We start from the raw sequence: 15,541 nt of genomic DNA on the forward strand, positions 1-15,541 counted from the left end.
ACTCGTCGTCACAGCAGGAAGCCCAGCAGGAAGCTGACGACGAGAAATGGAGCCGGACATTCTCGCGCGATCAGCGATGGACAGAGGGGGGAGCCGGTCGGAGGTAAAGGCCCTTTTACATTTAGCGATGCACCAGCGATCCGACCAGCGATCCGACCCGGTCAGGATCGCTGGTGCATTGCTAAATGATCGCTAGTGAGCTGTCACACAGGCAGACCTCACAGTGATGCAGCAGCGACGCAGCACACGATACTCACCTTTCACACACAGCGATCCTGGCGTCCTCCCGCCCACCTCCACGCGTCGCTCATCGTCACAGCAGGAAGTTGACGACAAGAAATGGAGCCGGACATTCTCGTGCGATCAGCGATGGACAGCGGGGGAGCCGGTCGGAGGTAAGTATCACACATAGCGATATCGCTAGCGATATCGCTATAACGTCACAAAATTGGTGACGTTATAGCGATATTGCTAGCGATATCGCTATGTGTAAAACCCCCTTTTCGGGTCCAAATATTGCAAAACAGGTCCAAGGTATGATGCCATCACCACAGCATTTCACAGAAACGAGGGGCTGCTGATAAGTGTTTGGCTTTGTGATTTTTTTTTGCTTCTATGGTAACGAATGTTACATCACATGAAAGCCTTATGTGCCCAATATGTTTTCAAAATTTTGTGTTTTAGCTTATGGCAACAGTGTTCTACGCACGCGGGAAAGCAAAATGGCGGAGTCTAATGGGATATTCACAGCAAGCAAATGAGATCCGAAGAGTGATAAAATTCTTGTTTCAGCAAGGAAAGCCCGCAAAGGAAATTATGTCACAGACATTGGGAGATCATTTTCTACAGTTAAGAACTTTGTTGCCATATTTAAAATGGGCCATTTCAGCACCAACGATGAGGAACATCTTGGACGACCCAGAGTGGTTGTTGTTCTGGAAATCGTCAATGCTGTGCACAACCTCATACTGGAGAAACGGCAAATTTCAGCCAAAGCAATAACAGACGTCATGGGGATTTCCCTTGAATGTGTTTGTGTAATTATCCATGAACATTTGGACATGAAGAAGCTATCTGCAAAGTGGGTTCCTAAATGTTTGACAACAGATCAGAAAAGCATGCGATTGAAAACTTCCCAGTCAATTTGTCAGCATTTCCAGACTGATAAGAACTTCCTGGATCGACTGGTCACTATGGACGAGACCTGGATTTATTTATATGACCCTGAAACCAAGCTGCAGTCACAATAGTGGAGGCACAGTGGTTCTCCACATCCAAAGAATTTCAGGGTGCAAAAATCAGCCACTAAGGTGATGGTGTCTGTGTTCTGGGATAAGGAGGGCATGCTGCTAGTGGACTACCTTCAAAAGGCTTCCACCATCAATGCAAGGTACTACATTGAACTTTTCGACCAATTAAAGGCAGCTCTGAAGGCCAAAAGGTAAGCTGTCCAAAGGAATCTTGTTCCTGCAAGACAACGCCTCCGCTTACACTGCACAAGCAACCAAGGCAAAACTGTCGGAGCTGGGCTTCCAGCTGATTGACCACCGACCTTATTCACCAGATCTAGCTCCCTCTGACTATCATCTGTTTCCAAACCTGAAGAAACATCTCAAGGGTACCAAATTTCAAACCATTTTTGATGCCATGTGTAACAAATGGAAACGGAGGCACATATGGTGAAGAACACATTCGTTTATTGAAACTTTCGTGGAACCACGAGACCACTCCCCGAGGGGCTCCGAAGGGGGCATGACTAAGCAAACCCCAGATTCCCATAGTAAGACCCCTCAAACAGGGTAAGAATGGAAAATGGAGGAGATGCAATGTGCTACCTCCAGTTAGACCCCTGGGCTGTGAAAGCTGACTCGGCTGGATTGGTGGGCAGGCTGGTACTGCAAGTAGCGGAAAACTAGGCAGGAGATGAGGAGCTGGAGAGGGTAGCGGGCAACAGCTGGCACAGAGAGATGCAAATGATGCAGATGTTGTCCAGTAGGCATGGATAGACATGTAGGGCACACTGAGGAGAAAAACCAGTATTAGCGAGATGCAAGCAAAGCATGAACACACAGATACAATGAACCTGAGAACTAGCAACAGGAAACACTTGTTGCTCAGGCACCTCCCTTAGATCAGAGGTGCCTGAAATACTGTGACACACTCACCCATTGGATAAGACCCTCTTCAAAAAATGGTGTGCTGTCTCATTAAGAGACCTGGTTTGTGTGCGCACGCCCTTAGAGCTGTGCCCGGAGACCCGCGGACTGAATGTCAAGACCAGGAAGCGACAGCAGAGGCAGAACACATGGGACCCGGGACGGAGGCATCGGGAGAGGGCCCCAACAGGTAACGAGAAGTATATTGGGCACAGGAAGTACGGCGGTGTCCCTGCAGGGGAAGGGGACCAAAACTATGCAGGAGCACCGGCGTTACACCATGGCTGTTACGGATGCCTGGTTTGAGACACTACCCAAATCCTCATTTTTGCAAGTTTTACAGAACTTGGAATACCGTTGTAAGAAGTGTGTTGACATCAGTGGAGAGAATGTGGAATAAATGTAAAGTTTCATCTTCCAATCTCGTTTCTTTCTGGGTAAGGCCAAAGACTTATCAGCAGCGCCTCTTAGTAGGTGATTTTCTTTTTATAATGCAGTGTTTTCATCCCAGAACGTATTGCTTCTTGTTCAAATCAGAAAGCTCTATTTTGATCCCATCCATCCCCAAAATCATTGTTTGAATAGCCTTTAATCTTGTTCAGGTCATCTTTAGTAAACTATGGGCAGCAATGTTCTTTTTGATAAGCAGTGGCTATCTCCTTGCAGTCACATTCATTAATGTGGTGAGAGTCCTTTTGTGGCTTGAAGCAGGGGTGGGGAATAGTGATGAGCCAGCGTGCTTTGATAAGGTGTTATCCGTGCACACTTGTGTCCTAATCGTGTATTTTTGACGTGTTAAAAAAAAATGCTCTAGTTCCCCTGGCTGCATGTCTCATGGCTGTTTGACAGTCGCAACACATGCAGGGATTGCCTAACAAATGCATTTTTTTCGATCACGCCGAAAATACTCGATTAGGACACGAGCATGCTCGGATAACGCCTTATGCATCATAGTAAATTCTGGGAGCATAAACATCAAAGGAGGGGCTGGAGACATATACATCACATGAGGGCCTGGGGGCACATAGATCACAGGTTAGGTTGCCGCATATACATCACATGAGTTACTGGGGAAGATACATCGCATGAGACACTGGGGCACAAACAGCACAGGTAGGGCTGGGGGCATGTACATCATAGGAAACACAGGGGAACATACATCATGGGAGATGCTGGGGGTACATACATTACAAAAGACAATGGGGCATATACATCACAGGAGATGCCGGGGCGCACACATCACAGGAGATGCTGGGGCATATATAGTTTCATGCAAAAGTTTGGGCACCACTGGTCAAAAAGATTAAATGATCTCTAAAAAGGGCTAAAGCTAAAGATGACACATTTTCTTTGTTATTTAATGCAAAATTTAAAAAAAAGAAAATGGGTGGAAGCAAAAGTTTGTGTGCTCAGATAACTTTGACTAAGATGTCAGACCTTAACCTGTTCACCTTGAAGCCTATTTTCACCTTCCTGACCCACTTTGTCAAGTATCATAGTACCCACTTTTGCAAGTATCAAAGCTTATAAATGCTTTTTTGTAGCCAGTTCAAAACTCCAGTGACCTCACTGATGTCAGCACTTGTGAGAATGTTCTTATGCTGCCAGTGCTGATATTATTGAGGTCACTGGAGTTTTTCGACTATGAACTCCGCTCACCTAACTTCCATCAGCGCAGCATTTCTCAGACTCAACTCAGTGTTTACTAGATTCACAGCTGAGCGGTTGCTTCATGCCACTATGAGATCCAGATGTAGCAGGGTTGGAGCACATAGTGGGATATATGGATTTATCATTGGACAGGGGAGGAATATGATGCCTTTTTGTTTTAATTTTTTGTAAATAATTGGGTTAAAGAGGGTGGGGAGTTTTACTTCAAATAAAGGGCTTTATTCTGGCTGTGTCTTTATTACAATATGATTATAATCTAATAGATGCATCTTTTCTGGGGTGGCTGCAGACTGATATTTTTAAGCTGGGGAGGGTTAATATCCATGGCTTCTCCCAGTCTGAGAATAACATGAGGGAATTCTATATGTTATTTTTATTATTCTTTATTTAAATAAATTTTAAAAAATGTGAGGATGTTCAGGCCCCCTGAGGGATATTTTAAAGTTACTGGAGTTTCCAGCTGCTAGAAAACCTGGAGGCTGTAAACTAAGGTTATCTTGGGTGTGTATTTAACAGAAGAGGGAAAGACAATGGCTGAGGGCTGAAGTTAATATTCTGGGAAGGAGGGCAATATCCTTAAAGATTTCACAGCTTTACTATCAGTTCACAGCTCTTTGGTAAGCCATTATTGGTTATTTTATTTGTGGGGGCAGAAAAAAAAAGACGTAGGGTTCCCCCCACAATTTCAAGCCAGCAAAGGCTCAACAGACAGCTGTGGACTGATATTAATTTCAAGGGAAGAGGCCAAAGAAGTTGGCCTCCTCCCAGACTAAGAACAACATCAGCCCTCAGCCGCCACAGAAATAGCACACCAATAAGATGCACCAAATCACGTGCTTAACCTTGCTCTTCCCACTTGCCCTTGTGGTGGTGACAAGTGGCGTAATATTTGTGGGCTTGATGTTACCTTTGCATTGTCAGGTGTCATTAAGCTCAGGCGTTAGTAAAATGAAGAGGTGTTTATAAGATGCCCCCATTACTAACCTAATAGTAAGTTTGGAAGTAAACACACAGCATGAATAAAATCCTTTATTTGAAAAAAAAATCAACACTCTGTTTTACACATTTATTTAAAAATAAAAAACAAAGTTGTACTCACTTTATGCCAATTCCATTGAAGTCCTTGTCCCTTGCATACATGGTTGTTTATTATTTTTGCCTTTTTTATAAGAGACATGGGTATCGGTGGATTAGGCATAAGGTAAATATCATGGTGGTTTATTATTTTCTGTTTTTTTACAGGTCACAAGGACTTCAATGGATTAGGCGTAAGGTGAGTATAACTGATTTTACATATTTATTTCAAATAAAGGAGTCTGTGTCTTTCTTTCAAATTAAGGATTTTATTCTAGCTGTGCTTTCTTTACAACCAAATTTTGGGGTTAATAATGGGGTGTCTAATAGACGCCTCTTTTACTAACCTGTGGGCTTGATGTCAGCGGCCATAAAACAGCTGACATCAACCCCGCAACCATTACACCACTTGTCACTGCACCAGGGCACGTGGAAGAGACGAGCAAAGCACCAGAATTGGCACATTTAATAGATGCGCCTTTATCTGGCGTGGCTGCGGGCTGCTATTTTTAGACTGGGGGGTCAATATCCTTTGGGGGACCCCAGGCCGTTTTTTTAAAATGATTTATTTATTTAAATAATTTAAAAAAACAGCGTGGGACCCCTCAATTCTTGATAACCAGCCATGATAAAACTGACAGCTGAGGGTTGCAGCCCACAGCTGTCAGTTTTGCCTGCAGTTGGTATCAAAAATAGGAGAGACCCTATTTAATTTATTTATTTCTAGCGCAGGCACTGTCTGATGAATACTCCCATCTGTGGTGATTGGCCTCATTGTTTTCAGCGACAGCAGGCGTAGGCTGTTGGGAGTAGTACTCTCTCATCAGCTGACGCCTGTGACTAGAGATAACCTTTTTACCTCTGGTCACAGCTGCTGGCTCATGCTGTCATCTTACAGTGTGAGAACCGCAGCTCTCTGACCAGCAGTAATGTGTTACGCGGGGCTTAGGTCAAAGAAGGCTGAAATACCCTGGGCCCCTGCGGAGTCCCTTCAACTAGGAAAAACCCTGTCTGACCCTCAACCCAGGGTTTTTGCTAATGGTGCAAATGCCTGAGCCTCCAACCTTTCGTTATCTCCTGCTCAGCCCTAAGCTGAACCCTCCACCCAGTGAGTCGTCAAACCACCAAAGCCCACACAGTAATGACAGACAGGGAGAACTTAAACCGCACCGCGACGCATACACACAGGAAAATACCGTAATGTGAACAGGGCAAAACAAAACACAAATATAGGAAGGCGAAAAGGTAACAACGGATCATACGCCACCTGATACAAATTTCTCTCTCCAACACCTCCTCTCCAGACCGGAACCACTTGGCATAAAACACAAGCTATAATCGGCGACGCCCATAGGCCAGCATGACTATTTAAAGATCGTGGGCATGACCAAACATCCCACCTGATTTCCAGCTAGATTAACCCCCGATAACCTGAGTAAAATCAAGCCGGCGCCACTGAGGCTATAGTGGACGGAGATGGAACTACCGCTGCCTGCCAGATGCTGTGGTGTGAATAGCGTCCGACATGACATAATGATCTTACCGCCAATCAGAGCCCATGTTTGCTGCGCTGTCATGCAGATGACAGCTTAGCAAACAAGGGATGTTTGGGCCACCCATTCAACTGGGGCACATGTTTAGGTTTGGGTAATGTTTTAGCATCCAAAACAAATTTTTTTAGATGTTCGGCCGAACCCATTGGACTCAAACAGCCACCGGTATGCCCATCACTAATAAGAAACAAGCAGGAGTTTGGTGAAAGGATGATTGGCCAGCTGAGAGAAATGGATGGTCAAGCTAATTCCAGAAGTACACATAACTGAGTTCAATGCTTACCAACTACTCAGACAGCTGCCTAGGTTGGACTTTAAAAACATTGTTATGATGTCAATGGTGGTAAAGGTCTGCATGTGGCATCTAAGTGTGGTTCTATAAGTGTGCTGCAGTAATATACCATGAATGAACCAGAAGAAACCAGAAGGGAACAGTAAGCACTTCTTATTATTTTGACCTAGCTTTTCTTGTAACCAACTCTTACACTTTCACAATGCTTACAAATTCTGTCACAGTTTTTACTCCACTATTACTCACTCTTCTTCGTGATCCCCAATCCCCAGCACCCTCTAACCAAATAATCATCTATCCATCCCTCTTTCCTCACCACCTGACCTCTTCTGTAGACCTGATCCTCAACCTCAGATCTACCTTACTAAAACACAAAACAAACTGGCCACTCTCCTTCTCCCACCTGTTCTCCCTCTCTCTGCTTCTCCTCACTACTGGCAACATACTGTATCTCTCAATCCTGGACCCCCACAACTTTTACTTCCCATTTATTTCCCCCACTACCACTCCCTACCTAATATGAATTACCGCAATCTCTCCATCGTAAAACCCGTGCCTTTGGCGTCCACCACTTTGCTCCCTCTCTCTGGAGCACTCTGAAACACCAGCTCCATCAGAAATAAGCTTCATGTTATTCATGACCTCTTTTTCTCTTGCAATTTTTCCTTCCTCAGCCTCACAGAAACATGGCTGATACCTTCCGACATGACCTCTCTTGCACACTCCTTGCCCTGACAACAGACATGATGGAAGAGTGGGTCTTCTCCTCTCTACTAACTGCCAATCCCACCTCTACCCTCCCTTATCCTCTACTTTTTTAAGCCCACTCTATCCGCATCTACTCTCCCTCCAACCTCCAAGTGACCATCATATGCTGACTAGAGATGAGCGAATATGATCGAAAAATGATTGCCAAATATAAATTTGGCACGACTATGGCACGTTCGGATTTGTGATCGGAAATACGAGCAAATTTTCATAAATTTGTGAAAAATCGGTTACATTCAGTAAAAGTGCAGGAAAATGTTTGTGTTGTTACTAAAGTGTTTTGAGCACTTTTGCTAGGATAGTGGTGGTGTATGATGAGCGTGGGGCACATTACTGATGAGGGTAGGAAGTGGGGAGAGCTCAGAGGAGCGGCGTGCTTGTACATTTTTTTTCTAACTTTGTGTTCACATTGCGGCAAGCCACTCAGGGCGCAGGAAGCATCCACAATGTTCAGACACATTGTGTCTCGCTTGTGTCATTAGCTGTTGAAATCACATATACATCTCTATATAAAGAGTGAACATCTTGTTTTATGCCATTTTGTCACTATAAGGCCGGGGTCACACTAGAGTGAAATACGGACGAGTGAGAGGGGTTAAAACCACGCATTACACACGGACAAATTATTATCCTCACAAAAAAATGCCCACACATTGTTGAATCCCCAAGAAAGGGTGATATACCATAAACCAATACTATTATCACCTTGTGGCAACCTTGATTTCAAATTAAGAACAGGTGCCACACAATGATACATCTTAAAAAACAATTTTTATTGCACAAAAATACACAATTGAAACCAATTAAAAAGAAGGTGCCAGACCAAATTGACAGAAACCCATTAATTATGGGAGCACGACACTACAGCGATTAAAGGCATAAATGTATGGCATAATTAATATAAGACATTACTTCATTGCATTCCCAGAAAGGAGAGGCACAAAAAAGAGGCATAAACAATACAGAGTGATGTAGTCCCCTATAACAACTCTCAACTACCAACAGGCATATTACTGAAGTTAGTAGGACAATCATGTATAGCCCCTATATGTACTCCCTATCGGTGTCACATTCTTAATGAACAAGCCAGACGTATTGTTTATTGCCATTACTACATACCGCAAGCTGGTGGTGCTTCCTAAGCGTCCCTTATGCCCCTTATAATCCCATAATTAATGGGTTTCTGTCCATTTGGTCTGGCACCTTCTTTTTAATTGGTTTCAATTGTGTATTTTTGTGCAATAAAAATTGTTTTTTAAGATGTACCATTGTGTGGCACCTGTTCTTAATTAGAAATCAAGGTTGCCACAAGGCGATAATAACGGACAAATTATTCTCTATGGGGCAGCTCCCAACAGCCGTATATTTCTCGTCCGTATTTTACGGTCCGTACCAATCGCAGCATGCTGCGATTGTCAGCGCACTACGCCCGTAGTACGCCAATGCAAGTCTATGGGTGTGCAAAAAATGCACATTACACACGGACCACACGTGTGACTTGCGAGAAATACGCAGGTCTTTTGTCAGGTGACAGGAAATGGGCCAATCCATCATCAGGAAGCTTAGACATGCCAATTAGCTCAAAAAGCGCTCCAGACATCCAGGAAGTACGCCTCCACAGAGTCCTGCAGCAACCGGAAATCTGGGACCAACGTGATGCCCATTATGCCAGCCGGGCAAGAAAGGAGGCATCATGGAGGCGCATATGTCGCCAGATGTTCCACGATTTTGGTGATCGGCCACGTGAGGAGCAGCAGCAAATGAGTAAGTACAACCCAAAAAGTGTTTAAAATTACCTCATATCAAAAAAGGCATTTAGAATCAGAGCCCCCCCTCCTTCATGTGCTTGGCCATTTTGCCACATGAGCCGTGTAGATTTTCATGTGATCAGTTGTTTTACACTGACATAATTTGGCCCAGGCCACAAGCTCCTCATCCTCCTAGCCAGACAAGTTATTAAGTGTAGTTACTTGATCCCTGAACTATTGTGACCCTGTGTATCTGGGCTGGATGCCCCAATTACTTTATATATGCCACCATGGGTAGAAAGCACACTCTAGAAGGCCACATGCCTAGGCTACTTGTAGCAAATTTGAGCTAGCAAATATGTGAAATTTAGAATATTTCCTGTCACATTGCAGTGGAAGATGTGATAAGACGCTGGCGCAGCATCCGCGACCAATACAGGCGGGAACGTCAGCAGCGTGCCAGGAGTGGTGATGCGGGCCACATAAAGAGGAAATATATCTATTATGACCAGCTCTCCTTCCTCGCTCCAATTCTGGATCTGAAACCGTAAGTAGATACCTCACACCACATTACACAGATACTTTACAGGGCCAAAAAAAATGTATTTAATTTTGGCTCTGTTCTATTTCATAACAGAGCTCAGTCCAACCTTACAGAGAGAGAGACTGGCTCAGATCCGAGCCCATCATAGATCCTGGGGCTGTAGGGGAAGAGGTGGCTGGCCCATCTTCTCCCCCCTCAAAGAAGCGTAGGTGAAGATTCCTCTCCGGGAACACCCAGTACCTGCACCACAAACCCCACCACCAGGACCACATCCACAAGCAGGACCGTCTGCTGCTGCATCATCCGCCATACAGGAGGAGCAGGGCAACATCAGCAGCAGCCCAACTGCCCAGATCCAAGGCCCCCCACAGCCTGCTGGACCATCCCGGCGAGGAAAAAGAAGGCGCCAGATCCCTGCCCAAGATACCCGTACCAATGTTGACACAGGGGTACTGAACTATCTGGCTAGAGTCAACAATGATGATGGCGAGGAGGCGTACTCACGCAGCCTGGCCCGTTATCTTCGGGCCCTTTCCCGTGAGGTGGGGCTACGTATTCGAGGATGTTTTCAGATCCTGCTTGATGCAAGCACACACCCCAATACCCCATATGAGTTATTTGAATATCTGGAGAGGTGGCAGCTTTCCCCAAGGAATCTGATGCGCCTTAAACACCCCATACACATGCTTGCTGAAGCAGGCTCTGAGGATCCTCAAATACGTGGGCCTACACCTCACCCCCTTTCTCCCCCTACCCAACCTTTCCCATAGCAGCCACATATGTCTGCCTCTAGTCAGCCTCACCAATATGGCCACTTGTTCCCACCCAGTGTTGGAGGCTGGTCCCAACCTGGTTGAGGACGACATGGCTATTTTGGTGGGTATGAGCCACGGGCCTACCAGCCCCAACAAGAGGCCCCTCTACAATTTCAGTCAGCCCAGTACCCACCACAATCCCAGGAGGCAGTACACTATCCACATAATGAGCAATAATATGCCCCCACACAGGGCGATGGCCAAGTTGGACAAAGTAGCCAGCAGCACACACAGGCTGGCCTTCCGACTTCTCCTCCCCCGACCTACCAGAATTTGTAATGTAGCCATTTTGGTCTTGCATAATGGTTTTGTTGTATTTTTGTTTTTCTGAAAATGCTTTGTTTCAAAATTTTCACATCTGCAAAAAGGCCACTTTGGACCATTGCCACATTTATCATATGGCAATAATATATTTTTAAAAACAAAAAAAAGTCAAAAGTAAACATTTGTCTACTACATTTTACGTCTGTGTCTCAATGATAAAAAAAGGTGTCAGCATACTAAAATACGCTTACCAAGGCAATTAAACAGTGAGAGAATCATAAGGCCTTGAAATATATATATTTACACAGACAGAAATAAAAAATTTATAACAGACACAGCATGCTCTTGCCAAGAAGTTTCCCCCTCAGGTGACATAAAGTAATTTGTTAAAATATCACTCACTTCGTGCCCAGTGAGCGGTCTACGTTGAGGGTTGATATGTGGTCTCTCCCTACGCACATTGTCCGACCCACACACAACACCAGCAGAGGAACAACCATGTATCGTGCTTTTATAACTTCATTAACATTTTGTTCACTCAGCTGAATGGCAGACTGGAGTACCCGCCATTTAGCACAAAGAATGCCAAAGGAACATTCCACTAGTCGCCGAGCACGTGATAGGCGCAAGTTAAAAATTCTGTGCCGGTGGTCCAGGTTGCGCCGGGGATATGGCCTCATGACATTGCACGCTAACTGAAATGCCTCATCTGCCACAAGGACATAAGGGACTGATTCTTGAGTGGAGCCTGGTAGCTGGCGTGGTGGGGGTAGATCCAACTGGTTGGTGCGTAGCCGCCGACCCATAATGGAAGTATTGAAGACTCTAGAGTCTTCCGTTCTTCCATAGGCCCCAATGTCAACAATTATAAACTTGTATTGAGGGTCGGCCAGAGCCAACAATACAACAGAAAAGTATTGCTTATAATTGAAGAATTGGGAGCCAGAGTTCGGCGGCTTACGCACCCGGATATGTTTGCCATCAAGGGCCCCAATACAATTAGGAAACTGGCATTCCTCCTCAAAGTCCCTTGATATCCTCAACCAGTCTTCCATCCTGGGCTCGGGCATGACAAGTTGATGTAGTCTTGACCATATTTCACAACATGTCGACCTGACTATGCCAGAAATGGTAGATCTTCCAATGAGAAACTCATGGTGGAGGGCGGTATAAGACAGGCCAGTGGTCAGGAAGCTGAAGAACAACAGAAAAGGAACATTTTAGAATGCAAAAATAAACAAAACACCAGGTACATACATACCAAACTTTTTATTGTTTCATATCTACTAACACACATATTTTTGCTCGCACAATGACTACGTGATATTCAGTACATATTACACATAACATTCTGGTCTGTAAGTTTAAATATATCTGGAATAATATGAGGGCCGAAAAATTAGTCCAAAAACAAAAAAAAAAAAAACATACTTTGGGCAACACATCGTGAACAAAGAGAATGTGGTTGTGTAGTACAGGGTTTCCCAACTCCAGTCCTCAAGGCACACCAACAGATCATGTTTTCAGGATTTCCTTTGTATTGCACAGGTGAAACAATTATCACCTGAGCAATACTAAGGAAATCCTGAAAACATGATCTGTTGGTGTGCCTTGAGGACTGGAGTTGGGAAACCCTGGTGTAGTACATACCGTAATGTGAGTAGAAGTCGCTCCTCTGCAGATAAAGCTTTGCGCATCCTTGTGTCCTGAAAGGTTATCCCAGGGCGCACTGTGTCCAAGAGGAGATCAAATGTTGCAAGGCACATGCGACAGTATTGGAAAAAATTTTCCGGATGATCCCGCAGAGAAGAATAGAGGCGGTGAAAATGACCTCTTGTGAGTCGTTGCCTCAAAAGTGGATGGACCCACATGCGTCTCCTCCGCGGATCCACTATCACTGGGTATGGGTGACCAAAGCGGCGTGACAAAAGCCAGTTGAAGAGAACCTGCTCAGTTGTGTGGAAACTCAGACTGTCTGCCATGCTGCAGATACAACACCGACACACCTAGTCAAGGCAAGGTCACAAATGGACAGAATAGAGGCAGCCACCTGTTCCAGAGCCAATAAATAGGGTGTAGGCTGATGATTTAAATAGTTAGCAGGCCTCAAAACCATTAAATGTCCATTTTGCAAGCCTGCGAGAAAATCTCGCTATACGGATGCCATTCCGATTACATACGGATTACATATGGATGTTTACATGCGCAAAATATGCGACCACACCTTGCTTACGGATTTCATACGGAGCACTATTTAGGGGTCATTCGTCCGTATTACACATGTAAAATATGGACCGTATTTTGCGTCGGTTAGTGTGACCCCGGCCTAACAGCGCAGAGAAGCTGCTCCTGAAGCTGGGCCTGGGTGTTCATAGGTTTTAGCTAGTTAGCTAGGCGGTTGTTTCTAAGTCAGATAGTTTAGATGGCTAGTGTCCTGTGTGACTGTGAAATCGACCTTCCAGCAGATTTTTTCTTTGTGCCATGAGTGAGATCCACAAAGACAGCAGGGTACATTTCATAGAAGTGTGTTGTGCACTGCTTTTATTGTGCTCCATGCACTAGTAGACCTTTCCAAATCTTATTTTTTCAGTTGCTAAACATGATTCAGCACACCATAGCTCACCTTGTCAATTAGTGGTGGTGAAATTGTTCTGTGTATAGAGCTGTTGCACAGTAAAAAAAAATGTTTTTAGAGTTGATAACGTGATTCAGCATGCCATATCTCACCTCTTCATTTAGTGGTGGTAAAACTGTTTTGTGTGCACAGTAAAAAAATATTTTTTGCAGCTGCTAAACATACTATAAAACACCATATCCAACCTTGTCATTTAGTGGTCGAGAAATTGTTCTGTGTGCAGAGCTGTTGCGCAGTAAAAAAAATATTTTTTGCAGTTTCTAACCTGATTCAGCACGTCATATGTCACCTTCTTATTTAGTGGTGGTGAAATTCATCTTTCTGCACAGCTGTTCCAGAGTGAAAAAATTTATATATTTTCGGTTGCTAAACATGTTACAGCACTCCATATCCCATCTTGTAATTTAGTGGCGGTGAAATTGTTCTGTGTGCAGAGCTTTTGCACAGTAAAAAAAAGTTGTTTCAGTAACAAACGTGATACAGCTGGATTGATCAGAGTTTGAAATTGTTTGGAATATATCTTCTAGGTTTTACCGGCCTCATCCACACTAAAAAAAAATTCTTCAATTAATAATGTGATACAGTAGGGGAGATTTCAGTTTGAAATAGTTTAGCGCATATAGTCTATGCTACACAGGCCTCATCCACAAAAAAAATTTATTCTGTTACTAATGTGATACAGTAGAGGTAGTCTCTGTTTCAAATTGTTTGGAGCATATCTTTTTTGTCATACAGGCCTCATCCCCACTGAAACAATTCTTTCTTCTATGACTAACGCGATTTTGTATGCCATATTTCTCCTTGATATTTAGTGCAGCTGAAATTCAGCTGTGTGCAGAGCTGGTGCAGCATAAAAAAATTAAACTTTTTGTTGCTAATACTGTGCTCCTTCCACACTATCTGAGCAACATGACTGGGAAAAAGCGAGGTCGTGGTGGAAGGGGGATTAGGCTTGATGTTCAAGGTGTACGTGGAGTAGGTGTTAATGTTAGTGAAAGAACTAGTGAACCAACTATGCCATGTATTATTTAAATAATAATAATCTTTATATAACGTAAACATATTCCGCAGCGCTTTACAGTTTTCTGCACACATTATCACCACTGTCCCCGATGGGACTCACAATCTTAATTCTGTATCAGTATGTCTTTGGAATGTGAGAGGAAACCCACGCAAACATGGGGAGAACATACAAACTCCTTTGTGGGATTTGAACCCAGGACCCCAGCGCTGCAAGGCTGCAGTGCTAACCACTGAGCCACCTTGCTGCCCGTATCTAAACACAACTGACAACTTCTGTTACTGGACGAGTCACTCCACTACCTTTCTTTGGCAACCACACATCAGTTCGTCTTGTAGATGAGGGTCAGAAAGAGCATGTGCTTGACTGGATGTCATGCACAGCTTCAAGTGGCCCCTCCTCCTTCCTCCATCTCAACATCACACTCAGTGCAGTCCAGAGGTGGCACCCCAATTACCCTTGCTTCCTCCTCTCCAACCGCCCAATTGACTGTAGGGAACCATTGATGGGTGAGTCTACAGAGCTGTTCACACATTCTATGCCATGGGCATCAGAAGTGTACTACAAAGATTAAAGTTGAGATTAAAGTTGAGAGGAGGAAATCATCTGCACCTATGCCCGATTTCTTTTTAGCTTGGATCTGGGTCTGAGCAGCATCCTGACCCTCGTAACCAAATGTCCAGATGTTAAGGTGTTAACCCCCGGGGGAACGTGATCCTGATGAGGCTCAGATATCTGAGGCTCACACAGACTATACTGTGCTGTCAGGGCAGGAAGAGGGGGAGGGCGAATCTCAGGGCGATGAATGTGAAAACACCAAGGATGATGATGAGGTTGGCGTGAACACAGAGGCACACAGCTGAGTGGGTCATCTGGGGAGGTGGAGATGGAGGAAGACTAGGAGGTTACCTTGCACCATATGGTGCATAAACAGAGTGATGCAACCTTGACAAGCACTGCATCCTCAGCCACAACTGTGGTTGTGGCCAGCAACGTTCAC

At 44.5% G+C, this 15,541-nt stretch overlaps 1 protein-coding gene across 3 annotated transcripts in view; it reads left to right on the plus strand.

The window, feature by feature from the left end:
- Nucleotides 1-15,541, plus strand: part of LOC141089002 (tyrosine 3-monooxygenase-like) — a 152,955-nt gene that overhangs the window by 125,718 nt on the left and 11,696 nt on the right. Inside the window, exon 7 of one of the 3 annotated variants that reach the window (XM_073575289.1) lies at nt 5,070-5,100. The exons of the other annotated variants lie outside the window; for them this stretch is intronic. Within the exon in view, the coding sequence (XP_073431390.1) occupies nt 5,070-5,100 (31 nt within the window). The remainder of the gene's footprint in view (nt 1-5,069; nt 5,101-15,541) is intronic. 3 annotated transcript variants of the gene reach the window in all.

The sequence above is a fragment of the Dendrobates tinctorius genome, unplaced genomic scaffold (assembly GCF_039654945.1).
Source record: "Dendrobates tinctorius isolate UK_male_01 unplaced genomic scaffold, ASM3965494v1 ptg000043l, whole genome shotgun sequence".
In the NCBI taxonomy this organism is placed as follows: Eukaryota; Metazoa; Chordata; class Amphibia; order Anura; family Dendrobatidae; genus Dendrobates; species Dendrobates tinctorius.